Here is a 27,829-nt window from a genome sequence, read left to right on the forward strand (position 1 = left end):
GGAATCAGGGCACCAGTATGAAAATTAACTGTAGGTTAACCTGCCAAAGACTGGCAAACCAAGCTAGCGAGATATCTCCATTCAATCATGGATTTGCCTGCTACCCAGATTGTGCTTACTATGTGACATCAGAATTACTAGCAAAAAAGGCAAAAGTAGAGGTGCATTTTGCCTATGTGGTGCCTGTTTACCCCAATAGAGGACCATTGTGGTTCAAGGTGAAGTCCTGAGAGGAAAGACCTGCATGTGGCTCCCATGTGTGTGTCCTGAGACAGGAAAGAGTGCTGGAGAAACAGGAGAGAATCCAGGAAATATTGAAAGACAGCAGACTTCTGGGGGTAAATGTATCAAGCTGCGATTTAGAAAATCCTGTGATTTTCTCGGGAGAGTTGAAACTCGCTGATGTATTAACCTGAGATTTGATGTAAAATCGCTGGAGATGAGTTTTTGCTGGTTTCCAACTCACAGCAAATTGCTGTCCAGATTTTTCTCTACTCTAGCTATACAAATCTCCAAATGTATGAAGCTCCTATTTTGGTAACCCGATGGGAGTTTCAAATAAAAATCGCCAGATACAACACGCTGCATCCTAGCTGCGAGATTAGTAAATACATCACTGTTACACAGCAGGGATATACAGTTGTAGGTTCCGGCAGCTGTCAAGTTTAAAAACAGATGTTAGAAAAAAAAAAAATGCATGAGGTCCCCCTGTCCGAGCACAATTAACCCTAGTGCTGCCCACCTACTTCTGGTTGTGCGAAAATTGGGGAAACATTTGCATGGGGTCCCCCTGATTTTCACGTAACCAGCACTAGGCAAACCAGCCGGGGTGGTCGGCATTATAGCAGGGGTTCCCCTGCCATAATGACAAACCAACCCCAGGCTGTTCAGCGCTGGGTTGGATTCCCTAAAGAGTGGGGTCCGCAAAAAAAATGTGCGGGCCTCCCTCTAGGAATAATCAGCCCAGTGCTGAAAGCACTAGGGTTCTTCCTACACCCCTGGGCGGTGGGTGTAGGGTAATAACGGCGATGTAAAAAAACAAATAGACACCAATTTTTTGTGGAACTACAAGTCCCAGCTAGGCCGGGCTGCCCTAAACAGTCTGGGCATGCTTATGCTTGTAGAACTACAAGCAACGGTATACCCATGGCAGCCAGGTCATGCTGGCATTTGGAGAACCACAAGCGCCAACATGGCCTGATAACCATGCCTGGCTGCTACGTGTAGTTACAAAACAAATATGTTAAAAAAAAACCACAACACCCTTTTTTAAACCACATTTTATTCAAAATAATAAACCTCCAATAAATACATAAACACACGCTCTTTAATGACATATTCATTTATTAAAAATAATAAAACCCCATACACTCACCAATATGATGTCTTCTTCTGTTGTCAGCAGCTTTTAACCAAAAAATGTTTGTAACCAATGTCCACAAATATTTGTATTCCAAAATAAAGTCCATGAAGTTGTCCCCAAAATATTTGTAATTCCAAAAGTCCATGCTTGTAAACAATCTTCTGTTCTTTTGCTCACATAGACCCCCATATTTGTAATTCCAAATGTCCAAGCTTGTAAACAATCTTAGGCTCTTCGGGTCAGGGGGAACCCCCATTTGTAAATCCATCTTGATTGAAGTCTTCTTACTAGTGGTCAGGGGGACCCCCATTTTCTATATCCAAATCAGAACATGCTTGTTAAAAAAAGAAACCTAGTAAACACACAGTGGGTACTATGCTTGTACAGTGTTAAAGCAACGCGACGCTAATGAGTATAACAGAGCCGCAAACTCAATTTATAGTCTAAGGAGTTTCCCATGACAGTGTGGCAATTCCCCTTAGACTATAAATAGAGTGTGTTTTAATTCCCAGCAAATCGCTACAGATGACCAGCGATTTTGAAAATCAGAGTAAAAAACGCTGCTTAATGCATCTGGCGAGTTGGGGACTCAAATCACAGGTTATTACCCGCAATTTGCCGCTATTTTAAACCGCTGAAAAAAATCAGAGCTTGATACATTTACCCCCTGGAAAGAAAGTGCCTAGCAGCTTAGCTGCACTCAAAGTAATCAGGTTTCAAGAAGTGAGTTAGTGCCCAATGTGTCCAAAAGTGTGTTTAGGGCTATATCATTTTTGGATGGAGATCCCTAATTGGCACCTAAACACTACACATCTGACTAAGGCTGCTACCAGAGCTTGTTCCTTATCACAATATATATATATATGAATGTTGCCTACATACACTCCTTGAATTATGACCCAATAATCAGTAAATTATTACAAGAGTTGAGGAATTGTTTGATTTTACCTTTATCACCATTAGACAGGAGATTAAAATCAGGTTTTGCTACACTTTTGTACCCACTGCAGACAGTCCATTTACTCCACCAACACAGAGATGATAACTTACAATGTGAAGCCTGCAAATTTTTATGGTGAAGTAGTGACCCACAGATTTTTTGGACAAAACTTTCGCTACTGAAGTTCCCAACCGTAGCACTTCTAACCTTGTATGCATCACAAGACAGATAATAGATGCCCGAAATCTATGCCTTTCATTCACTCATTATTTACTCCCATTCCCGGCTACAAGACTTTTTTCGAGCAGCACCCACTATGTGGAATTTCCTCCCTCGTACAACAAGACTTTATCTAGCCTCCAAACACTGAAGTGTTCCCTGAAAACTCACCTCTTTAGGCAAGCATATCAAGCAGTCCTTTAAGGTTATATTTGAAGGTTAAATTTTGTTATATTGCCATGATAGTTCCTCGTCAGAAGAAACAAAATATTGGGCATATTGGCTTATTTTGAGTGCATGTACTTGATTTCTAACAACTGCCAATGTTATGTCCTTGCCATGGTTAAGAGGGTAGCCCTCTCTTTGGCATAAGCTATGGGCAAACAACGACTTCATTACCATATCAATTATTCCAGTAAACAAGATGTCAGTAATTGAAAACTTACCAGGATAAATCAAGTCCACTTGTAGAGTATGGATTCACTAAATTTTATGTTAAACAGAAAGCTGTCAAAAACAAATGTAAGGAAATGGTTTTTCTCCTTTCACAAGTAGCTTTGAGTTTGGAATGTTAAACTTTCCTTCTATTACTTTGCAACTCATTGGTGAGATTTTAAAGAATTTAGAACCGCAAGAAATGCCATAGACTCCTACATCAATGGTGTAAAAATAAGAACTGACAATTGCTAATAAAACAATTTATTATATTTGAATGAGCTTGACATCCATTGCACCAAAGCAATTTGGGATGTGTGTGATTTTCAAAAATCCATCACTAATGCCTCTGCACATATCTTCCATATGCATTATCTTGCTTCTAAATTATCTCCAGATGACTTGACAAGACTTGTGCACAATCTCACAAATTGTTATCTTCTCAAGAAGACAGTTAAAATGGTGGAATCAAAACTTTCTACAGCTACCAAATACCTACACTGAAAACAAATAAATTGAATAGAGTATATAACATTTGTATAATTATATAAACAATAGCTTATTTCTATACACTCCCATCTTTTTTATAAAGAAATACTAAACATTCCTTCTGGATTTAATTTCTATATTAAACACCTGGGGGTAAATGTATGAATCTCCGGATTCTTCATCTCCGGCGTGTTCAGCCTCTTCAGCGCTTAAATTTAAAGCGGCGCTGCATTGTAAAGGGAAGTTTCCCTCTACAATGCAGCGCCGCTTTAAATTTAAGCTCTGAAGAGGCTGAACACGCCGGAGATGAAGAATCCGGAGATTCATACATTTACCCCCTGATAAAAGTATGCCTGTTCTCACCAAGTATCTACATTTCAATTAGATGCAAAAGTCCACTCAACCTTAGAAACCAGTCAGCTAATCATAGTTAACATTTGCACTTAAATGTAATGCTTTTACATAGTTGATCACAGAACTACAGCATTCCTGATAAAATCAGTTTATGTTTCAAATTGAAAGGAATAATGAACTGTTTACATCATGCTTTGTTTTCCAACACCCATTTGTAAACGCCCCCTAAGTTCTGTAGATTTGACATACTAAGACAGGAAAGAAAACATTTTAAAACTAAAATAAATAGATTTAAACTTGGGCCCTAAAACTGCAGCAGACCTGAAAAAAATCACACATATTTCATACTGCTGGAGAACTGGTTGGTTTTATTTTATTTAAAAGAAGAAAGAAGTATATTTTCCTATATATCTGTTCAGTGTCGGACTGGGGCATGAAGGGCCCACAGGGGGAATACAATGGTAGGGGCCCACCAGAAGGGGTGTGGCCAGCCACTAGAGAGGCATAATTAAAACACTAGGGGGTAAATGTATCATACTCCGCTTTGTACAATTCGCCGGAAATCGGCGAGTTGACAGCTAAAATTTAAAGCGGCGCTGCCTTGTAAAGGGAAGTTTCCCTTTACAAGCCAGAGCCGCTTTCAATTTTAGCACAGGGATCACTTTGCTGGGGCTCCCAGAGTAGCCCCAGCATGGTGCATTTCAACGGTACATAAATATAAATTTAGTTGCACCGCATTTTATTGATGCATAGAACCCACATTCTTTGGAGTCGGGAATAATGCACTGCCCAAGGGACAGTCCCTTCAAATAGGCACTGTCCAGGCAAAATTGGGACAGTTAAGTGTTAGATTTGGTTTTAACATTAGTTTTAAAATGTAGTTTAATTTTAACAAACCTATAGAAAACTACCCAATGAAAATAATGTTACATAAAATGTAATGATTAGAATTGCATACTTCGTGGAGCAGCCTTTTCACGAGGTTTAGTATAAAACACAGATAAAAATGGAACATGCAAAATAAAAAACTTCCAAAATAAACTGTTTGAACATTACTGACAACCATTGCCGACAATCATTGCCTTCACCACCCTCTGAGCACCAGTAACACTGCTGCTTCACCTTATCTCCATCACTAACATGGCGCCGGGACAGTGCTGCTTATTTGCATGGTGACGTAAGCAATGACACGTTACATGTGGGCGGGGTTCTCAGAACCGACCAATCAGGAAGCCGGGTTATCGGCTGGTCGGTGACGCATTGAGAGACCCCGAAGAGAAGCCGGCTGTGCTGGGTAACGGTGGGGCCCTGAGCCCCGGTGCTGGAGACCGGAGGGCTCCGTTGTCCGGAGAGGGGAAGCTATAAGATGGCGGACAGCGGCCCCCGGGATCCCCTGCTCGGCAGTGTGAATGTGTCTAGAACGGAGGCTAGGAGGATGCTGTGTCCCAATGGCAGCCCGTGGATCTGGCAGCTGCTGGAGCAGTGTGTGGAGAATGTATGGGAGTACTGGAGTGTGCTTATAGGACTGGTCTCCATCGGCTGCTTCCTCTTCGCTGCGTTACCGTAAGTGATGTAAGGTGTAATAATAGAGATTACAGTTGTCAGCATACGGTGCGTGCAAACACGAACATCAAAATGTTATTAACCTGTACAACATTTTATATGCTTTGTCGTTTAGTGTGTGTGTGTGTGTGTGTGTGTGTGTGTGTGTGTGTGTATAGATGTGCGTCGTTTAGTGTGTGTGTGTGTGTAGATGTGCGTAAAGATGTGCTGTCTGCAAAATGTTATTAACCTGTACAACATTTTATATGCTTTGTCGTTTAGTGTGTGTGTGTGTAGATGTGCGTAAAGACGAGCTGTCTGCCGCCAGCTTATTATGTAGAATTAGGCAATATGTGGATCTCTGGATGTTGTGGTACTACAAGTCTTAGCATGCCCTGGAAACCTTTAACCTGTATGCTTGCAATCCTAATATGCCAGGGTTAGGGTTACATGACTATAATTAGCTAGTTGTGTGTAAAACCTGTACTTGAAGTACTGTTCCTGTAGTGCTGTATATGATCAATCAAGATAGTTTCATTTTATTACCATTGTAAACACCCCCCCCCCCCCCCCCAGGTTACCAGTCACATAGTGTATATATAATTACTTTACTTCTATTAAGTCAGAACTGGTGAGGAATTGTGACCATTATCTGGTTAATGACCTGAGGGTAGATTACATCTGTCACAGTGGAAATGTTGTGCATACACTCCCTCCTGCTATTGTCCATGGCTGTATTTGAATTGTCTTCATGCAGAACATTGTCAATTTTAAAAATATCTTGTGCTCTCCAACCAGTTATCATAACATGTCTTAATTGAAAGTAACTTTAATAATGTATATTGTTTTTGCAGCTCTGCATATATATATATATATATATATATATATATATATATATATATATATATATATATATATATACTAAATATTAACCTACTGTGATTGTTTGTTCTTATTCTCATTTTTTTTTCTCCTCAGCCAACTGTATGTTGCCCACAAGAATGGAAAGGTTGACCAAGCTCTTTCTCTTGGTTTTTTGTTATGTTGGTTGGGAGGGGACTTCACAAATTTTGTAGGCTGCTATTTGGCCAAACAGCTGCCAATCCAGGTATATCTGCTCATGCATTAAATATGTTTTGTCATGTCTTAATGATATTAAATACTGTGAAGCTTATTAAAATAAATTTTATGTTCGCCACTTAACTTACAATTTGGTAGTGAAGAATTTAGATTGTGCTAAACACATTTGTTTGCAGAAAGGGATTAAAAGGAGCAACTCCAACTCTAGTGGATTTTTTGCTAATTAAATATGTACAACAAATTGTAGGTGGCACTAAAATGCCAGAGTTCTTGGTCCTTAAATACGAAGTGGTATGTTTACTAAACTAGAAGTAAGGGAAAAAGATCGGTTGATAAATCAACCGACCAAAGTTGTATGTGAGGCACTCCTGTCCACAAAGAAATTATTAAGCAAATCAGCTTTTGGACAATTTCTAGAATTAAGATAAAAGCAACTTTAATAATAATTATTTAAAATGACGACAGATATCCAGAATCTCATCAGAATAGGCGAATTTAAAAAATATATAGAGGTGCAAAAGGTGGAAATAAAGTGTTAGAGAAATAAAAATAGAAAATGACCCATAGGGGGAGCCGATCACAATTGCTGGTTAATCTCCTGGGAGGAATATTAAAATTAGTTTGATAGGTCTAATCTCCAATTAAATCACGGTGGAGATTTATTATCATAAGGCCAAATTGACTAATATATTCACCGAGATGGTTCCTATAGTGGGTGCAATCACCGTTCTGTTAATCAAGGTGAATATTAATTCCCCACATTACTATATTTTGCGTTTACCATTTACAATGTATGCATGAGTGTCACATAGAAAACCATAAATGTCTCATTCATTATATTTGGGAAACGAGACAGGAGAATCAGACTGTCTTTCCTGTTATGCAACATAAGGGTTGGATGGAACACTGACCCATCCCCCAGTTATTCCAATATTATTCAGGATATAAGGGGTTTCGGAATAAAGAGAAGAACGTTTTAATGGTTAGCATTTCTTTATTGTTTGTATATATCTCTTGCCACAGGAGTGGTGTTTAAACAGTATGCAGTTTGGAATTATTACATCCACCGATCACAGTGGCGGAGTGAATAATCACCCCGAGTGTTATTTGCTATGATACGAGGGAAATACTCCTGTTGTTAGATGATTGCAATAAAGAGTTTAATAGTTCTAGTGTCTCATAAGGGTCAAAATATCCCTATATAAAGGTCCAAAGTAGTGGAATGACCCATCATAGTATTAGGTCCCTAACATATGATGCGGTCCTAATTCCTCTATAGATAGCCCACCGTGGCGTTTAGCCACTATGGTACTATACAGACCTACTCGTGGGATTAACTAAATGGACTGATATAAACCTATGACCCTGATTCCAAACCCTATGACAGATCTACCATGGTAATGTGAAACTACTAAATGATGCTTATATGTTAACAGCAAAGGACTCAATCTCGGAGCACAGTGATAAGGAGTCCCACTGACCGGCTCCCTAGTTCCGGGTCTGTGACGTCATGCGTCACGCTACCCGACGTACGTTTCGCCCTATCGGGCAATCTTTTTCCCTTGCTTCTAGATTCGTCTAGTTTGGAGAGCACCCCCTCACTGTACACACTACATGTATTTGAGGTTTGTCCTTACCTTAGAGCGGATTGGAAATCTTTTTCTCTCTGTTTACTAAACTGCCAGTTTAAAAAAGTGGAGATGTTGCCTATAGCAACTAATCAGATTCTAGCTGTCATTTTGTAGAATGTACTAAATAAATGACAGCTAGAATCTGAGTGGTTACTATAGGCAACATCTCCACTTTTTCAAAACCTGCAGTTTAGTAAAGCTAGCCCTAAGAGCTCTTTGAGATTATTAGATGGCATTGCAGTGTGCCCCTTTTGCCTGCAGCTTATGTTTAGATAAAAAGTATATGGTTTTGAGTTAATCTTAATAAGGTTATTAATTATTCCCAGAGTGATGTTTGCACATGCTCGTGTTGTGATAGTCACTATGCTGATTTCCCTAAAATCTGAGCAGTCTTCTCTTTTAAAGTATTGCCCAGAACCTGTTCTTTGGAACCTTTAGTTGGGTTGTATTTCATTGCTCTCCATGTTGGTACATTTGGGACTGCTAAGGACTCATTCTGACCAGTGTTTTTGCAGAAGCTGCTCACAATGGGCCTGATTCATTGAGGAAAGTAAGGCAAAAAAAAATTGAGTAAGTTTTTTTTTTTTTCTCCTGGACAAAACCATGTTACAATACAATGGGTGCAAGTTAGTTTATTATTTTGCCCATAAGGAAGAAAAATACTGGCAGTTTTCTCATGCTGCACATAAATACTTGATAGCTTTATTTGTAAACTGAAATTTAAAGTTGATCTAAGACATGCCCTAGGCCTAACCCAACTATAAATCAGTCCTCACATTTTAAATGTACCCCCCCGTCCAATGCAACATAGCCCAAGTGAACATTTAACTTTTTTTTACTTTCCTTTCATTAATGAATCGGGCTCAATGGGGCATATTCAGTTGTTGACATTTTCCGCAGCGGAAAAAGTATTACCGTTATTACGGTACGTTTCACTTTGGATTTCAGCACGCGGCTCAGGGAGCCGCTGGCTGAAATCTGGCTGTAGGTACCGTAATAACGGTATTTACGTGCACTATTACCGTAATGGCGGTAATAATGCGCAGGGCGCGTTACATTAGGCTGTAACGCCAGCAATTGAATATGCCCCAATATGTCTAAAAATGGAAAGTGACAAGTGAAAATGACTGAACATTTTGAAAAACATTGTTTCCGGCGCCTGCAGGCCTTTGCTGTTCAGAGAATTGACATGTAAATCACAGATCAAGGCAAAGTGCCATAAAATGTATGTGCAAAATTTCCCAGCTATAACAAAAAAAAAAAAATCTTTGAAAATAGTACACAAGATTAATATACTTATAAGTGTTAACAATATTGCAGTACACTGGCCAAGCAGTTATAACTGCAAACAGTGGATCAGCCTGAAATGTTGGGAAATGGAGCCACAAAATGAGAAAATATTTACAGTGCTAATAAACCATTTGTGTTTATAGAAGTCAATCTTGCTGGTTAGTAGCAATAAAAGCTCTCACAGATCACCAATACAAATGTCACAAGTATTTAATAAATGGCAAAACAATATACATCGCATTTAAACATAGATAATAAAACAATGATTAAAACTAAATCATGCACGTATATACCCTGTCTTGACTGTATATCCGATATAATACTAAGAACAGTGATTCTATACACACCAACAAGTTAAATATCAGTAATTTTGAAAATATCAAAAAGCCATTTTCTATAGTAGTATGAAAAATGCTTTATTTACTATCTTGAAATAATGGTCTGTGATAGTTGAATGAAGAATATGGTAAAGTTTTTGGGAATCGGTGAAATGTTGCTGTTTCTTAAATCAACATGTGCGAACTATTGTACTGACTAAAGACGCTGAATTGGAAGTACTTGATAGATAAATGTCTCCGTTTGTATAATAAACCAATGTGCATACAGTTGGATAATGATGTTGCAAAGAAAAAGACCCCTCGGAGAGAACAGCCAGATTCATGACTCCATCACATTCAGTGACGAATGGCAAAACAATATACTATATTATAGGATCGGTTAGATCGCATTGTGGGTCTTTGTGATACAGTCTTTTAATCCTCATGGAGGACAATATACACATATTTAATACTGTGTGATATGAAAGATGATATTCCTCTGTAATAAATTGTAGATTAAGAAGTAAAACATCAAATTATTTTTTATTTTACGGTTTCATTTACGAATAGCGATGTGTTCAATTATCATTGCTGTGTTTTGTTTTGCTTTTAGATTGTGGGTTTTTTGGTTTTACTTGACTCGCATAAGAACTCACAGGTACTTCACAGCTTTGGGAGCTGAACCACTGGCTCTCCAATCATTAGTGCAGTGGTTCCCAAACTTTTTTAGTTTGCGGCACCCTTAGGGTCTTCATAATTTTTTCAAGGCACCCCTCCAAAATAATTACTGAGCAGTCCCGTTTTAAAGTCTTTGGGTCAAAATAACGTAATAAGTATTTAGGTCAGGACAGAAATACTTTGTACGTTGTTTGCAGAAATAATGCACATAAATCCAAGGGAAAAGAATATTTTTATATTTTTTCAATTATATTTCTGTCAAATAATATACAGCTAATATTAAGAGGAATAAGATCAAATAAAATAAAACAACCTGTACAAAAATGATCACTGTGTGCCCCCTTCATCCACACACTGTGTGCCCCCATTCCCCCACACACTGTGTGCCCCCTCATTGCTGTTTCCTATCACCATTTCCCCTCTGTTTCTTTACTTACCATACTTGGCCTTTCTTCTATTTCTTCTGTCTTCTTACCAATCCGGCGGCGCCTGGGACCCAGCATACTCCCCTCTACTGCAGCTCCTCACTGAATATGTCGGACGTGATGACTTCACGCCCGACATTCAGTGAGAAGCAAGGCTGCTGGGTCCTGGGGCACCAGCAGATTGGTAAGTTTTTTTTTTTTTTTTTGTTTGTTTGTTTCCTGGCCAATGCACCACTGTAACAGCGCCGCGGACCCCTGGGAGCGGAGGTGCACACTTTGGGAACCGCTGCATTAGTATACTACTTAGTTTCTCAGTGCCAGGAATTTTTTAGTCTCGTAGGATAGACAATTCAATCCACATTGAAGCGCCTATGGACAGGACTACTGGGTAGTGGGCAGGACGTAAACGCTGGGTTCAACTAAGGACAGCCGGTTGTCGGATTAGAGGGTAAGTTCTTATTTGTTGGTCACAGGATACAGAAAGTTATAGGCGTCAGGCAGAATCTTCAAGCAGTGATGTTTATTTGTTTAAGGACCATTGCACACTAATTGGAGTACTAGTGTTCATCCAGAAGTACAGATGGTATAATACAGCTGAAATACAAAATACAACTCTTCTTTATATAGTGTTTCTGACACAGCTGGTAATCCAGCCCCCTTCTTAGCTGGCACCACAAAGTCTGACATACTACATCAGATATTTAGCATCAGGATGTAATATGTTCTCTAATCTTGGATTTAACAAAATTCACGTCAATCTGTGATTTACTAAATTACGTTTATCTTTTTAATAAGAGAGGATAAAAGGTAACAACCCCCCTGCTATGTATTGAGGCAAAAAATGAATTGGTCATTATAGTTGCAAAAGGCTTAATTAGCATTGGATTTCCTTTTTTCAGACTGTTGCAGAAACAAATTTCCTCTAACATGGCATTCGTACATTTCCAATACAAAACTCTGTACATTTGCAATGATAAACATTGGCGCACTGTGATACTAAGTGAAATAAATTTATATGCCAAGTTATTTTTAAGTGATCCAGCTACATAGCATTTATCATACTACTATAGCAAATGGCTTTTTTGATATTTTCAAGATTATTGGTATTTAACGTGTTGGTGTTTATAGAATCACTGTTCTTGGTTTTAAATCTGATATACAGTCAATAAGACAGTGTATTTAAGTGCATGATTTATTTTTAATCATTGTTTTATTATCTATGTTTATATGTGATGTATATTATTTTGCCATTTATTAAATACTTGTGACATTTGTATTGGTGATCTGTGAGAACTTTTATTGCTACTAACCAGTGAGGTTGACATTTATAATTCACAGTTGGTTTGTTAGCACTGTAAATATTTTCTTTTTTGTGGCTCCATTTCCCAGCATCTCAGGCTGATCCACAGTTTGCCCACCTCAACATCTGATGTCTACAGGTACCTTAAGAACAAAAATGAAGCTGGAAAGAGGTTACATGGCAGGGCACTCTAGGACATTGGTCATCCAAAATGTAGAGTAATTAAAATGAAAATCTTTATTGGTATGTATTAAAATCATTCATCCTAACAGATATAAAGCTACGCAAAATATTAAAAAAGAACAAAAAGGTGAAATAAAATTGCAGATCAACTGCAATAAGCTCTGTCGTCCAATTCTTATGAACTAATAATTAATTTATTGTAATAATGTGAATAAATGAATCAGTGGGCGAGTAAGGGATCTATATATCAGTCCTCAATAAATGGCAATGGAGCAGATGATACTATGTCAGGTACTACACAAATAATGATATATCATATAGGCATAACAATCCTATTGTGAATCCGTAATAAGTATAGGACCTACATAGACGTCTTGCTATAATAGAATTAAGATGGATAGAGAAACACCTTCCCAAAATGGTAATCAATGTTTATAACTCTCCTACATCATTTCATTGGTAGATACTATAAGATGGTAGATTGGGTAATTTCTCATAATATGTAGGGACACCATTCACTACCAATAATCTAGTTGCATATATGGTAATCTAATATGCTCAGGAAATACGGTCTAATACGTAAAAGAAAAGAAATCGTTCTAAAGCGCTACGTTTAATAACAGGATCACTGTCTGTATAGCAAAGTTTTATATAGTTAGTGCTTGAATGCACTGTAATTAATAACAGAATCTCTTATCCAGACTGCAAGATTTAGGATAATTTACAATGTGTCTCGTTAATTTTTATTCTGCCCGTAAGGAGAACAACCGCTGTAAATAGTGCAATTTCTTATAAAGTGTTTCAATACCGGATCCAATATGTGGAAAGATATTATAAAAAAACTCAGTCTGATATATAAGAAAGAGGATTCATGTATGGGCGCTATATTGAGTAGCAGGATCTCTGTCTATATAACAAGGTTTTTATCTAGGTTTCACTTATATGCGCTATAATTAGTAACAAAATCGCTGTCCATATAAAAAGATTTTAAATGATTGCCAATATATTTCTATAATCTTTATTCTGCCCATAAAGGCAATAATCGCTATTAGTAATATAGTTTCTTATATAGTGTTTAAATACCGGATCTGATATGTAAAGAGAAAATTCACTTATAAGCACTATCATTGGTAGCAGGAACCCTATTTGTATATCAAGGTTTCCAATATCTCTAAGAAGCCCACTGATTCTAACTATGTAGAAGCGCTAATCGCTGCTAGATTTCAGGTCCCCCACATGTATTAATTATCAAGTGTAATTCTGATGAAGAACCAGGTTTAACCAGAGCGTTGTCTACATAATTAGAATTTGAAACAGATAGAGCGAACGCCAACGCGCGTTTCGCTTAATTAACTGAATTTGCTGATTAACTGATTATATCATATTATTGTTTATATAAATTAAATTATAGGACTATTGGGTCTAGACCTAGTGCGGTTACATCTCCTCTGTGTACAGGTACCTGTAATCAATGATCCCGATGTCTGCGCAGTTATTGTAGCTGCAGTGTAAATTATGTTTCCGTACTTATATGTCTGGTCAGTAAACCCTACTACTTGATTTTATCAGGGCTTGCTGCAATCCTACCTCTCATGAATTCTTTATGCCCATACCACTTGGGATCACTATGGAGAAATTTACTCAAAAGCATGTTTTTCCCTATATAAGAAAATGTTGCTTAATTGACTTAAATATATTGTCAGTGTATGTTTATTATACTACCCTTTCTTGATACAGCGCAGATATCCGGTCTGCATATGTTAAAACTGTATCCTATTTAGTAAACTTAGTGTGCACTTTACTCCTACTTTCTTACTGAGATTTTTGCATTTAGGTTTTTATATACTTGAAGCATATGACAATCATGTAGAAATACAAAATTTTTAATAATTATCTTGAAAACATATAGGGCAATGTCACATGAGCATTTTGGAATGGTGTAATGTTTGACGAGGAGACTCTACGCAACGTGAAAGTGAATGGGGAATGTTGTTCAGTCACATTGCACTCGGTCAATATGCCTTTAACAGTGTAATTGCCATTGTTACAGGAGTAGCCCTCCTTGTTCACTTCCATGTTATTCTTAGTTAGCGTATCCTAACTTTAGAACGCTGTAGTTTCTTGGTCAGAAACTTGTGGTGTTGTAAAATGCCCATGTGCCTTTGGTTGTACTACAGCTGTCCTGAGATATAATCAGTAATAGATGCTTCAGTGTCACTCATCAGAGACACGAGCTCAAACATATTAGTGAGAGTTCTGTGTTTTAAACACAATGTTACAATTCGTGAGCCCCGAGACTTTAGATACAAAATATTAGTATTAAATGCTGAGTATGGGCAGCATGGTGGCACAGTGCTGCGTTGCTGCATCAAATGTTTCATTCCAGCCAGGGCCCTATCTTTGTGGCGCTCGTGTGTTCTCCCCATGTTTCCGCCCACAGTCCAAAAACATACTGGCTTCTGACCAAATTGAGCCTAGTATGTGTGTGTGCTAGTAAATTTAGATTGCAAGCTCCAGTGGGTCAGGGACTGATGGGAATGATTAAATTATTCTCTGTACCTTGCTGCCTAATGTGATTGACACTATATAAATACAACGTCAATACTCCTTCAATGCCAATGTTTTACTTATGGTTTTTGTTTTCAGATTGTCACCGCCATCTTTTATTGTAACATGGATATAATTATGATATCACAGTTTGCCTACTACAAATTAAAAAACAAAAAAATGAAAGGTAATGAGCTTTTACAGATTCTTTTTGTGTGTATGTATGTATACGTGTGTGTGTGTGTGTGTGTGTGTGTATGTATGTATATATATATATATATATATATATATATATATATATATATATATATATATATATATATATATATATATATATAATAATCTTCATTGTAGTATAACCATCTCACAGGTTCAGCCTCTTCTGAGAAATATCACCAGTTCTGACAAGCTTCTTTAGAAATGTGTATGTATATAATATATTTTTTAAACAGGTGTGTCCCTGATAATTCGGATGAGTCACTGATTTCAACACTTGTATGTATACTATTGATGTCCCTTCTATTAGATCCATGTTACACAGTTTATGAATATGTGTGTATAGGGGCGACACTATACAGGTCTCCCCCAATAAATCTGAGCTGAACACTTCATAGATTCCTTGATTATGTTACTCTTGTGACATCACCATGTTTCTGATGCAGAAGAGATAACTCTGAACTGAGAGCCTGTATTGAGCAATGTTATTGAGTAGAGGAAAACAATCCTGACATGCAATATATAACAGATAGTTGTATATTTTTACATTCTTTTCTTCTTAATATTATGTTGTATTTATAAAGCAAGTTTATGCTACAATTTACATTGAGGGCATCATGATACAAACAAGGTGTAAAGATGGTCTGACCCAAATATACAGAAGAATAAATTAGTTTACTTTGTGTTGCCATATTGTATTTTGTTCTAGGTATTGTTAAAGGTTCAGTAACTTGTTTTCATGGTCCATTTGTATTCATATTTCAGTGTTGAGAGAGATAAGTGTGGGGGGGAGCAGGACTGAGGGTCTTATTATATGTACATGCATCTTATTCGCAAATCTTTTCTTGTTGCAGGTAGTGAGAGCCTGAAAGGCCTTTGTATAGCCTGGGTGATATTGTGCATCACATTGTCTATTCTCCTTCCAAGTCAACTGCTTCTCAAGGACCTGGAATGGAATGCTGGTCTGGAATTAAACTCGGTAAATGACTTAACCAAATATTAAACGCTGAATTTCACATTAGTATTTTTACATTTAAAGGGGCTTTCCACGTTCAGAATGAAGCCAGATAAATAAAGGGCACTGGAGTATATACAATCTAATACATTAGTTAAGTGAATGTAATCAATGTAGATATCTTGCATTTAATTTGTGTTTTTATAATTAATCCCATAACATCAAGCTGAGAAGGACACTCAAAATAATAATCAGGAATTTTTGGACCACCCTCACTGCATAACAATTTTTTTTATAATTAATAGTATGTATAAAGTAAAATAGCTTCTCAGAACAAGTTTGAGAACCTGCTCTGTTTTTTGTAGCAAAATATGCTTCAAGATTTTTTTTTCCAAGGCTGATTACAGCATATACCCCTATTTTTATCTAAAAAAAAAACCCCACAGCTAGTTATTGCCGTTTAGTTCATATTTTGATCAAAACATTTAAGCCTGCTTCCCAGCATCAAAGGCACCTCATTGCATGCAGGTCCTACACTGACCTATAGGCTTTAAGCACCATTGAAATGCAGTAGGTCAAAATATACCTTATGTTTTCATTTTGCTAGATACACACAGATATGCAGTATTAAGAATAGGCGCTGACTACAACTGTGTTTTTGTTTTGTATACATATATGGGCATTTATATTGCCATGCAGCTGGTAACATATATAACATGGGATATAGCGAGCGCAGGCGTATTTCTTCTCTGGATTTGCCTTTGACAGCTGTTCACAGCAGCTAGTTCTCATTTTGATTATCTCTTGCTCTATTTATTTTTAGTTAGTATTGTTTGCAGAGAGAAATGTGACAAGCAACAGTAACAGCTCCACATATAGGATTGTGCAAAATGTTCTCCATATACAATAGCATTCAACTATAGTTTTTCTAAAACTTTCTTTAAATATAAATTTAAGTTTTATATACAATTTTAAGTGACCCCTGCAATTTGTTCTTAGACCCTTAATATAACATAATGTAATTGTTCATTAATTGAAATCCATTTACTACAAACCGTAATAAAGATGAAATGAAATATGAAGTTTAACCAGTTATTTTTATTTTTAGAACACTATTGGCATTACAGAAATGTCTGGTTTCATTTGTGGCTATGTTTCTTCCGTATTTTATTTGGGCTCTCGCTTCCCACAACTCCATAAAAATGTAAGTATGTTTGTTATTAATTTTTTCCTTAAGGGTCCGTTCAGACTAGTGTTTATACAGTGATTACACACATTGCGCTTTAGACAGAACACACACACACGAGTGAAAATACTGCAGGCTTAGTGACTTATCTGTATGTCTTAGTGTAATGTCACACTGGTGTTTTTGTTAGCTGCTGTTTGCCACAGAGTTTATATTGACAAGCTGTTAAGCTATTTATTTTTCTAATGAAAACCACTGCTCTAAGTGTTAAGCATCTTTTCAAGTGATTTGAGGTTTGAAATGCAAGCAGAAAAAGCAACTACAAAATACACTGAATTAATTGATTCCATTGATGCCAATAGCACTTTATTTTCCAGGGTTTATCCCTTGATTGAATACATTGTTAGTAGCTACTGGCAGTAAATGGCTGGTGTGCAAATATGTAGGTGGCACTGAAAACAAAATTAAAGTGTTTGTTTGTGTAGAGTTCCAGCAGTCCTTTACTTGCACCTGCATTCTGCCTAAAAAAGGATGGAAGCACATCTGTAAAAAAAAAAAAAAAAATACAAATTGAATATATCTTTTTATCAGTGATCTTTGCAACCGACTCCAACAGGGGCCAGAAGAGGCTAGCTCGCCTTGTCTTTGTTGCATTTGTGAGCTAAAGGAAGTACAGCTATTGAATTTTTGGACAACCATGTTGCTTTGCACAGTGGATTCAATTTATCTGTTTCTTTCAAGATAGTTACTTGGCGGTCAGTTAAAGAGCTATGGACAGTTTGTAGTAGTCGCATTTTCTCCAGGCTCTGGTGCGATCTTGCTCAAAGTACAGAACTGCTCTAAATATAGTCTGTCATGGAAGCAAATATTCAGTACCAAAATAAAGTGTTAACTACAGCAATCTGCACAGAATCTTTTTATGGGGAAAAAAAGCGGACAAGACTCTTCAGATTAAAACCAGAAAATGATGAAGCTTAAATTCTTTATTGAAAAGATCCTTAGAAGCACACATAGCGGACACCTGATACCGCACAGACAGGGCATGTGTGCAGTTTATATGGGAAAACTTCCCTCCTTGTGCTCCTTTTTAAGCCACGATTTTAGTTGAATATAAAATTTACCTTGAGGATTAAGATGTTGTTAGTGCGTGCAATATAGTTTAGGTAACATTTTAAAATCTTTTCTCTTGTCCGTGTTGCGTATGTGGGTTTTTTTTTTTTGTTTTTTTTTCTTCCCTCTGGTAGTAAATTGGGTATCCTGTTGGAAAGTATTGGATATGGTATTGACCTATCTAGAGCTGTTCTGGTTACCATTAATCTGGTCAGAACACTGTTACTGTAATGGTGACCAGTCTGGTGGACTTGAAATTGCCATATGTGTGAATTTCCACCCCCCCATAAATATGGACAAATAGTATTGAAATGTGCACATTCATCAGACAGCTGTTCGTTCTAACTGGCTCCATGCCTGGTGTCTAGCCAATATGTCCAGTTTGTGCCAAATTGGAAAGGCACAGTACATCTGGTTAAACCGAATGGCTGAATTCCTTAGTTCACTATTGGTGCAGTCTGCTGTTTTTTTTATTTTCATGTGTGTTGTTAGTATATTGTCTTTATAAATTGTTGACATATTATGCAGCGCTGTACATAAGAGGTGATTATAATGCAAACAAATTACTTGCCATGATCATGAACCGTAAGATACAGCATTGAAATTACAATTTAGGGGGAAAAATTAATAAATAAGGTAGTGTAATAACTATTGTAGCTCCTGCAAGGCCGAAGCATTATCAGCTACCAAATACACCTTGATCCTATTATATGCGTTTAAAGCTTCACTGAAATCTAATATTTGAAAACTATTGTTTTTTTAAAATGGGGGATATACAGAATTGTATTACTAGTTGTTCATCCATGAACATGGCGGCTATGGAGGAGGCTGTGGTTTAACATTTTGAAGAAAAGCTTTTGTCTACAGTGCAGCTTATTTTACTTTAGATTTAAGCAGTATATTGTATGGAACTGTTCCCCCTCCATGGCTGCCTAGCTCACTGATTGGTCCATCACTGCTCTGTCCTAGGACTAAAAGCAATGCTTAGTTTCACTACAGCCATACTTTTCATGTTTACTGGGTAATTCCACCCAAGCTAAAAATTGTGTGTTTGGTGGAATGTAAATAAAACCTGATCCAAACAAAAAGTACCTTTTGGTCTATCATTGAGATCATCCAGTGGGACCCATAATATCTCGGCTTTCTCCTGCTGGCATTGTGCTATAAGAGTGGGCAGACTCCTAATGACCCAGCCCTTTTTCCACATAGTGTGTTTAGTGACAACATGCAGCTAGCAGAAGTGAGCAGAGCAGTGATGTCCTGTGCTTCTGCTTACTCATCTCAGTAAGAAATCTTGTGACTTCCCTTCCCCCAGCAAAAGGCAGTCCCAGGCCAATGCAATTCCAGATCTCTCCAGCAGGAAAGCGCTATGTTAGGCTGGATACACACTACAGGTTTTTCAGGCAATTATAGGACCAAACACCCGATAAACAACCACTTGGCCCAATATCGCATTAGTGTGGCTAGAGTCACGATCTTTTTAGCAGACTGTTATGACAGATGTTGAAGAGCAAAGATCTGAGGGTAAATCTTTTAAACATGTATAGTGTGTATGTATCAATTGGCATGTTGATCAGGACTTTTTAGATTTGTTTTCAGTACAATCAGTCAGGTTGTGCCGATTTAAATCAACTTGATTTTAATCACGATTTTAAATCGTGATTTAAATCACATGATTTAAAAAAAAAAAAATCATTGATTTAAATCACCATTAAAAAAAATCTAGGGTTTTAACAAACTTTTAATGGTAATTAGCTTACTATGAAATATGGACGGACCATAGTCCTTTGACATTTCATTCTCTGCTCTAATCTATGTCTATTGTTTGCTAACCTAATTTAATTACGACTTATGTAATACAAAGAGGCACAGGCAACACACAAGTCCAGAAAAGAAATAGATCATTTCAGAATCCAAGAGAATGACCAACACCACATCACACCAGTGTTTCAATCGGTGTAAGTAACACATTGGACAAAAATGTCTGCAGTGTGTACCCAGCCTAAGCTGGATCATGTAAAAGCAGATCTATTTGTTCCCTTCTGCCAGCGCTAAAGGATTCAAAAACTGGAAGACTAATCAAACAGAATTGACTACATTACAGTTGTACTCCGGATACTTAGCTGACTAACTTTTTAGGTGCCAAGAGAAAGCCCTTTCTCTCCTGAGAGACCACATTTGCTTTGGTATACAAAATTATAGTTCTTTATAACATAACAAAACTTAAAAAGTGACATAGCTGTGAACTGGTTAAAGAACCAGGAGATTATCTAGAAAGTAATATTTATTTAGATATTTCTCCCACTAAACTCAAAACCTTTTTGCCGTTTATAGGTAAATGCCTAAAATACAGTAATTTCTACCAGCCATGAAATGTCTGAGTTTGGAGCTTACTTTTGCTTGCTTCTCAGAGGTAGATTGTGGTGGGCCTCGAAAGTTGTATGTTTTACATGGACTTGTTTGTTTTGCACAATGGTTACAATACGGGTGATCAATATGTGATTTTTGTTCTTTCTACAGTTCCAAAGAAAATCAACAGAGGGCACTTCCTACATGCTGTTTGCACTGGCAATGCTTGGAAACTTTACATATGGGCTAAGTCTGGTGCTGAAGTTACCTGCTGTCACACACAATAAGAACCAATATATCTTGCACCATTTGCCCTGGCTGATTGGAAGCTTTGGTGTTCTTGTGCTTGATTTTTTTGTATCCTTTTTACATTCTCATATTACCTCTGTTTTACATGTTGTTTTGATAAATATTTTATTTTTTTGTGCTTTCAAAAATTGTTCAGTACATTGTTCATTCTTACAAAGAACAGAATAACCAATTTCGCCATTATAACATGTAAAAAAACATACATGGGTCATTCCACGTCAAATCAACACAGTTTCAAACTGACCGTTTCAGATTGTAATGAAATTTGGTATAATAAATGCTGTCATGGATGTAAAGAAAACCCCAAAATCTTATGCACTGATTTTAAAGTTATACGCCTTCAAAGTTGCACTTTTTTAACGAAAAAAAATTGCTTTTAACGTTTTTTTAAATTGCATTTGTAACTTGCCTGATTGAGCTAGAGAGTTGGGCAAGGTCTCCTTCTAAACCTCTTTTATGGGCTGTTATACAATGTATATCACAGGATTTTCTTTTAATAAAAATTTAAAATGTTCAAAATTTTGAGTTTCTCAAAAAGCCCCCTTTTTTTTTTTTTTTTTTTTTTTAAACCATATCAAAAATTGTTCATACTGTTAAATCCTCAAAGTTTTTTTTTGGGATCATCTGCTATGGGAGTTTTCACTTTGGACTGTTCGTTAAAATAATGAAAATGACAACTATATAGGCCTGTTCATTACTTTTCATTTATCTCCTTAAACAATCCCTTTGATGTATATTATGCACAATGGCACCTTATGTTAAATACTGAAATATTTAAAATATGTGTGATAATGCTGATTCTATATTATCTTGAGGAACTGTACAATGACCCTCTTGCTCTTTTTGAAGTGTTCCAAATTGTTTTCTGCAGCTTGCACAAACACTTGCAACTTTTGGCATTTCAGAAAATAATTTACACATCCATTCTAAAACCATTCTCAACCCCTTCTTATTAGAAGTATGAGTAGCCTTTTTAAATGGGTTGAAACAATAAGGTACCATTCACATTTCTCCATCTTTATTCTTCTTTACTTTTCTAAACCAATTTAAACACCAACCACTGCAAACATTGCTCTAAACCAGTTTAAGCACCACAGCAGGCTCGGACTGGGCTGCCGGTGATTCAGGGAAATACTTCCCATGAGACTCTGTTGAGGTGTGAGAGGAGCATGTGATAAGCTCTGATTGGAGGAGCCCATCACATGCTCCTCTGACCCGTGGAGATCAGCAGCAGCCTCATTGGCTGTGCCTTCTCATCTCTGCCTGTCCAGGTGACTGAGGCTTTTGAGATGGTTTTCAACGATTTAAAAATATGGCTTTTTGAGAAAATCAAAATTGATTTTTAAAGTTTACTGAAAGAGGTTTAAAATGAGACCTTGACCAACTCTCAAGCTCAATCAGATGAGCTACAAATGCAATTTAAAAAAGGCCATAAGCAAGTTTTTTGTAAAAAAAAAAAAAAAAAAAAAAGTGCAACTTTGAAGGCGTATAACTTTAAAACCAGTGCACATATCAGCCTAAGATTTGGGGGGGGGAGGGGGTTTACACCCATAGCAGAATTTATTATACCAAATTTCATTGAAATTAGAGACTGTAAGTTAGATTTCTTTTTTTACTAAAATTGTGTTGATTTGATGTGGAATGACCCAACATCTAAGGTCTGAGCTGGCTGTAACTTTGTTGCCCAAATGTAGGCCTAAACTATGGCTCCAGAATGCGGTTTTAAGTGTAAGACGCTTACAGCGCATAGTTGCAGCCGGATCAGGATATACAGCAAGATGCGGCCAGAATAAGGATTAGCTTGATGATGATGATGAGGACCATATGGTTGCTTTTTCAAAACACAAATTAAATAAAAATTAAATGGCATGCTCTGTTCTCTACCAACTGAGCAACCAGCCTTGGCTAGTTACTGCTGGTCAGGGGGACAGTAAGCTGGGCTGGTCACACTATAATGGGGAGATGTGCAGTGGTGCATCATGCCATATTATAAAACCAACTCCAGCATGGGGCTGAAATCTCTACTGGATCTGGTCCTGCAACAAAAAATTAAAAAGCAACAATTCTACGACGGGGACCACCAACCCAGTGATGAAATGGCATTGGAGCTCCTGATGTCCTTATTGTAGTGGGTAGAGATTTCAGTTTTGTACTGATCAGTATTGGTCTGGTTTCACATTACAACAGGATGACCTAAAGTTTATAGTGCGATCAGTCTGGTGCTGGTTACTGCTACTGCAGGGAACCCCACACACGCTGATGCCCTAGTTTAATAGTATCCAGCAGATTTTTATTTGTTACTTTAATTTACAAAAAATTTAAATTTAATACAGATACTGTCATTGGCAGCAGCACATATCTTTTCAGTAGTCCTTCAGGACCAGCAATAAATAACGCCTGATAAGAGGCATATCTGTAGATACAGCCAAATCTAACTAGTCTGCATCTCCCAGGGATGTCCTTGCACATGCCTGGAGAGTGAATAAAGTGCCATGCATCAGGTGCAAGTTTTGGAAGAGAAAATGCTGCAGCACTTTCTGCCTATGCATAGTGAAGCAAAGTGTTTCTCGCCATGATTTCATTTCTGTCGAGCTCTAAATCGGGCCAGTAATGAGTAACATCAAGTAACCCATAGTCTTAAAGTTAACAAAACTTTAATGTAGATCCAGATTGAAGATTGTATAGCAGGTATAATGCATCAACGCCAACGTAATCCTATTTTAGAGCAAATTATGCGTATTCAAATCTTTAATTTACTTGAATAGTTCAAAGTAAGATTGTGCGACAGTGTTGAACTTTTTCTGTTATAATATTTGTATTGATGTATAACTTCCTCAACATCGGAAACAGATGACTGCACAGTTCATTTTTTATCGAAAGCACAAGACTACAAAGTCCAACCTAATGGCACTGGAAGTGGAGCCTTTGCTTGTGGATGAAGAGGAGGCCTAAATTCCTAGACCTACTTGTTGCTCTCCTTTTATTTTTTTTTAGACTTTTTGCTTTATTTTTTTTTATTTTTGGAATTAAATAGAGGGACCAAAGTGATTACTTTTAATTTGGTTCTGCATTGAGTTCAGGTGCTCTTAACCTGTATGTTGGATTTCAAATATGGGTACCACATACCTTGTTTTGCAAACCTGTTTAATTTTGTTTTGTGACCGGTCACAATTTGTTTATATTTAGTCAACCCCAGCAAATGCATTATTATCTAAAAACCATAGTATGGTCTGCAGACAAAAGCTTAGTTCTGCATGAAAGGGTAAGAACCACAGAAGCTGTACCTGAAAACTTCATTAGGTCATAGGCAGGGCTGCCATCAGAAACTGTGGGGTCCAGTACTAATTGTTCTGGCGGGGCCCCCCTCCCCATACATGTGCCCCCCTCCCTCTTCATGCATTGAATAACCTTCTTGTTGGGTTTTATTTTAACATAGTTGCTTTTGAATTCTAAAATAAAATGCATTACAGTTTTAAAGCTAATTTTTTTTATTTTTTGGGGGGGTGATTTTCATAATTTAGATACCTGTGGAAAGAAAATGAGCTGTTGTAAAGATGTAACTATTTCTGCAAATAGTAATTTAAGTGAAGTGTACAAGTTTGTCTATTGCGTAAATTATTTAAATTGTTTTGTAAGGGCTTTATTAATTTTGTCACATGACTTGCTGTTTGTTAACTGTTCATTAAGGGGTTTAGAGAGATTGTGAAGTTCTTGAAGACCAATTTTATTAAAAACGTATGAACTATCCTCTGATTTGGCCAGTTCCCCAATGTTTACCAGTGCAGTGTAGGAGATTCTTCTTTCTTGTGTTGGTGGGCATTTTTTTTTAATTTTTTTTTTTTTTTAAAGCCCCATCTCCTTCAGAACTTTTTGTTTCCATTTTCTGTAAAAGAATAATCCACCTTCTGTGGACTTTTTAAGTGTCCAGCACAGAGGGTACATTTCTTCCACCTTCTGTAGCGTTGCAACCCCACCTCTGCTGCTTCTTACTTTAGTAGATGGGTGGTAGGGGAGGCATCCTCTGCTCCTCTGAGTAGGAGTGTGGTGCTTGGCTGTGACATCATAGCCAAGCATCCCAGCATAACACTGACATTAATGAGCAGCAGCTAACCATATGAAGGTGCTGACTGGTTCTCCTTCATGCCCATGTGAGGGTGCTGCGTGGCCTTGAAAACACTGGATGATATGTCACTCATTTGGTGTTGTAGACTCTTCTCCCTGCGTCAATCAGGACCTTAGGCAGTCCGCCTAGCTTCGTCTAATGACACCGAGCTAGCCACCCTGTCTGTCCACCAAATATATAGAGATGACACTTTATTTTTTATCAGCCTATTCAGGTACAGTGCGATGCAGTGTTAGAGTATTTAACTAATTGTTAAAGCTGGCTAGGGAGTTGTATTTTTAAATATAGACCTTATTGCATAATATTATAAAGGAAAATGTCCTCAAAGGTTATAAGAAAGTTTGTCCCAAAACTTACATGGAAAGAGATGGACACAAGGCTATGGAGTTTCTTAAGGATGCTAAAAATCCTAAAGCCTTAGATGGCCTGTTAGTGACATAAACCCAAATATATTCTATATTAATCCTGTCCATATTTATTTTGTATCTATAAACTTGTATATTTACACATAACCATGTAATCCATATTACGTTCTTACTGCCAAAATTACACTAAGGGGAAAATTCTATACAATTGGAGGAAATAAAGTGTAGGTAAACTGCTCTTAAAATGGAGATATATACATTGTATTAATATAATGTATATGTATTTGTATAGCCTATGGTATTCATTGTTTTACCACCATGTCTAGGGTATCTTACTTCACTTTCTTCTTCCTCCAATTTTAGAGACTTCCCTAAAATATAATGCTCAATGCTAAGAGCCATTTCTACTGTAGTCTTGCTTAACTTGATAACAACTCAGGTATGTGCTCTTTAAGTTTCTGCTTATATTTTTGTAACCTCTTTGTACAGTCAGCTTATACTGTAAAATACTATGTATGTTGTTTGTTACCTGCATTTACATGTTTTAGATAATATATTCACATGTACATATTGGTAGATACATAAAGCTCTGTGTACCATGTTTAGCAGGATGCAGCAGATATTTACAAGGTGTATTATAACACTTTCTCCTTACTTTACTTTACCAAGTATGACAACCCAAAATATTTCATGAAAGTAATCATATGTAACTGTACATTTTAGGTGACATCGACACTAGAAAAACAGCTTAGCAGAGGCTTGTAAAATAGCTTCTCAGCTTGACAATGTGGAGTACTATTTTCAACAATATTTTGACACAAATGTAAAATTTGAAAATGCTCTTCTGTGTTACAGAATTCTATTTATTGTTCAAGTTGATGAAGGTGCCCTTTTATAACAGGCTTTAATATATCTACTGATCCTTTCTCTTGCAAAATAAACATGCAATATTAAAGCTTCCTTTTCTGGTATTTCTTTCCTAACTGTCCTATGCGGAGCACAGTATTAAACTTGGGGCCAGGCAAGTATTTGTTTCAACTCCATGCCATCTGCATCGTTTTCTGGTTAAGTAAAATATTTGATCTACAACCATGGTGTTTTTTTGGTTTTTTGCTTTTTTACATCACATTCATACTTGTGTCCACATATTTTGCTAGTTCACAGAAAAGTGCAAACTGTCTCAATGTATTTGTAGCCAGCTGCTTGTGAAGATTGGTTCAATAATTGCACTAAGCAGGGATACCCGTTAACCCTTAATTTAGTTTGTTTGCAAACTTGTACATAGGCCATCCTGCCAAAACAAGGTCGTTTTTTGTTTTTTTGTTTGTTTGTTTGTTTTGGTAATAGGCTGGTACTTAATGCTTTTGCAATAAGAGTTAACTGTAGTAGTAGTAGTAGTAGTAGTGAGAGCAGCCACATTTGGTTTGCCTACATGGTGAACTTGAGAGCAGATCATTCCAAGAGCTTTTCCAATTTCCAAAATGGTGTCCCAAAACCACACACTGGTCTCCAGGCACTGCGAAGAAAGTGCATATCACATGCGGACCCATGTATACATACTGGCTTGAGTATCATGCTTATTTTATTGACACAGACAAATATGTTTAAATGTGCCCTATTGCCCGCACACTCTATTGGTAAAAAATTAAACGCCACCTATGAGCTCTTTGTCTTTAACAACTTGACTCTCCTTGTAATAACAGAAAGGTGGCTCACACAATCAGGCACTGACTGACATGCAGTCCTTTTACATTTCCAGGCCCAGAAGCAGACAAGGAGGTGGATTGGGGCACCTGTTTTCCCCACATTGCACCTTTTATAGTTCTACCAACTGTTTCTTAACTAACGTTAGTTCTACACATTTGTAATCCATATTATTGAAAAAAAAAAAATACATTTTGGGATATACTTGGCACTAGTAATGTCATCATTTTTAAAATCAAGGAAATATGTACTTTTTTTTTTTTTTTTTTTTTTTAGTCTTAATAATAAGAACATTAAAATACATATTTATTAGTATATGCTATCAAAGGAAAACCCTATCTGAACCTAAAAGCAAGTCAAATTTAGATTGGTAAAAAAACCTGAAAATTTAGTCTTGTCATGAAACGGTTAAAGTGACACACCTTGTCATTATTTGCCAAGGACCTTGTGTTCCATATAATGGAGAAATTCATGGCATAGTTAGCAGACATTGGTGCTTCTTTGGAGCTGATTGCATATGGAAACACCATCGCTTTCCACTTGATCCTGCGAGGCCAACACTGTCTCACCTCACAGACCCTGATTCAGAGTGAGACGTACTCTCGTTTGTATATTCGGATTCAGACTGGGATATAGTCGCAGATATGACTGAAAAAGAGGGGTTTTGTTTTGGCGGCTGGTCAAGGGCAGGTGTAAGTAGTGGATGATGACGATAAACA

At 37.1% G+C, this 27,829-nt stretch overlaps 1 protein-coding gene across 1 annotated transcript; it reads left to right on the plus strand.

The window, feature by feature from the left end:
- Positions 1-5,026: 5,026 nt before the first annotated feature.
- Positions 5,027-26,366, plus strand: LOC142143842 (lysosomal amino acid transporter 1 homolog). The gene is made up of 7 exons (XM_075202051.1): positions 5,027-5,363; positions 6,321-6,450; positions 14,893-14,980; positions 15,864-15,988; positions 17,073-17,168; positions 20,781-20,966; positions 23,769-26,366. The coding sequence occupies exons 1-7, from the start codon at positions 5,167-5,169 to the stop codon at positions 23,868-23,870; spliced, it is 924 nt and encodes a 307-aa protein (XP_075058152.1). The 5' UTR covers positions 5,027-5,166; the 3' UTR covers positions 23,871-26,366.
- The last annotated feature ends 1,463 nt before the right edge of the window (positions 26,367-27,829 follow it).

This window comes from Mixophyes fleayi, chromosome 3 (assembly GCF_038048845.1).
Source record: "Mixophyes fleayi isolate aMixFle1 chromosome 3, aMixFle1.hap1, whole genome shotgun sequence".
Lineage (NCBI taxonomy): Eukaryota > Metazoa > Chordata > Amphibia > Anura > Limnodynastidae > Mixophyes > Mixophyes fleayi.

What these genes read in the sequence shown, in the direction of transcription:
- LOC142143842 (XM_075202051.1), top strand. Translation starts at nt 5,167, where the DNA reads ATGGCGGACAGCGGCCCCCGGGATCCCCTGCTCGGCAGTGTGAATGTG. An exon ending in TTCCTCTTCGCTGCGTTACC is followed by an intron (nt 5,364 to 6,320) that starts GTAAGTGATGTA and finishes TTTTCTCCTCAG; the next exon opens with CCAACTGTATGTTGCCCACA. An exon ending in TTCTTGTGCTTGATTTTTTT is followed by an intron (nt 20,967 to 23,768) that starts GTATCCTTTTTA and finishes CATCGGAAACAG; the next exon opens with ATGACTGCACAGTTCATTTT.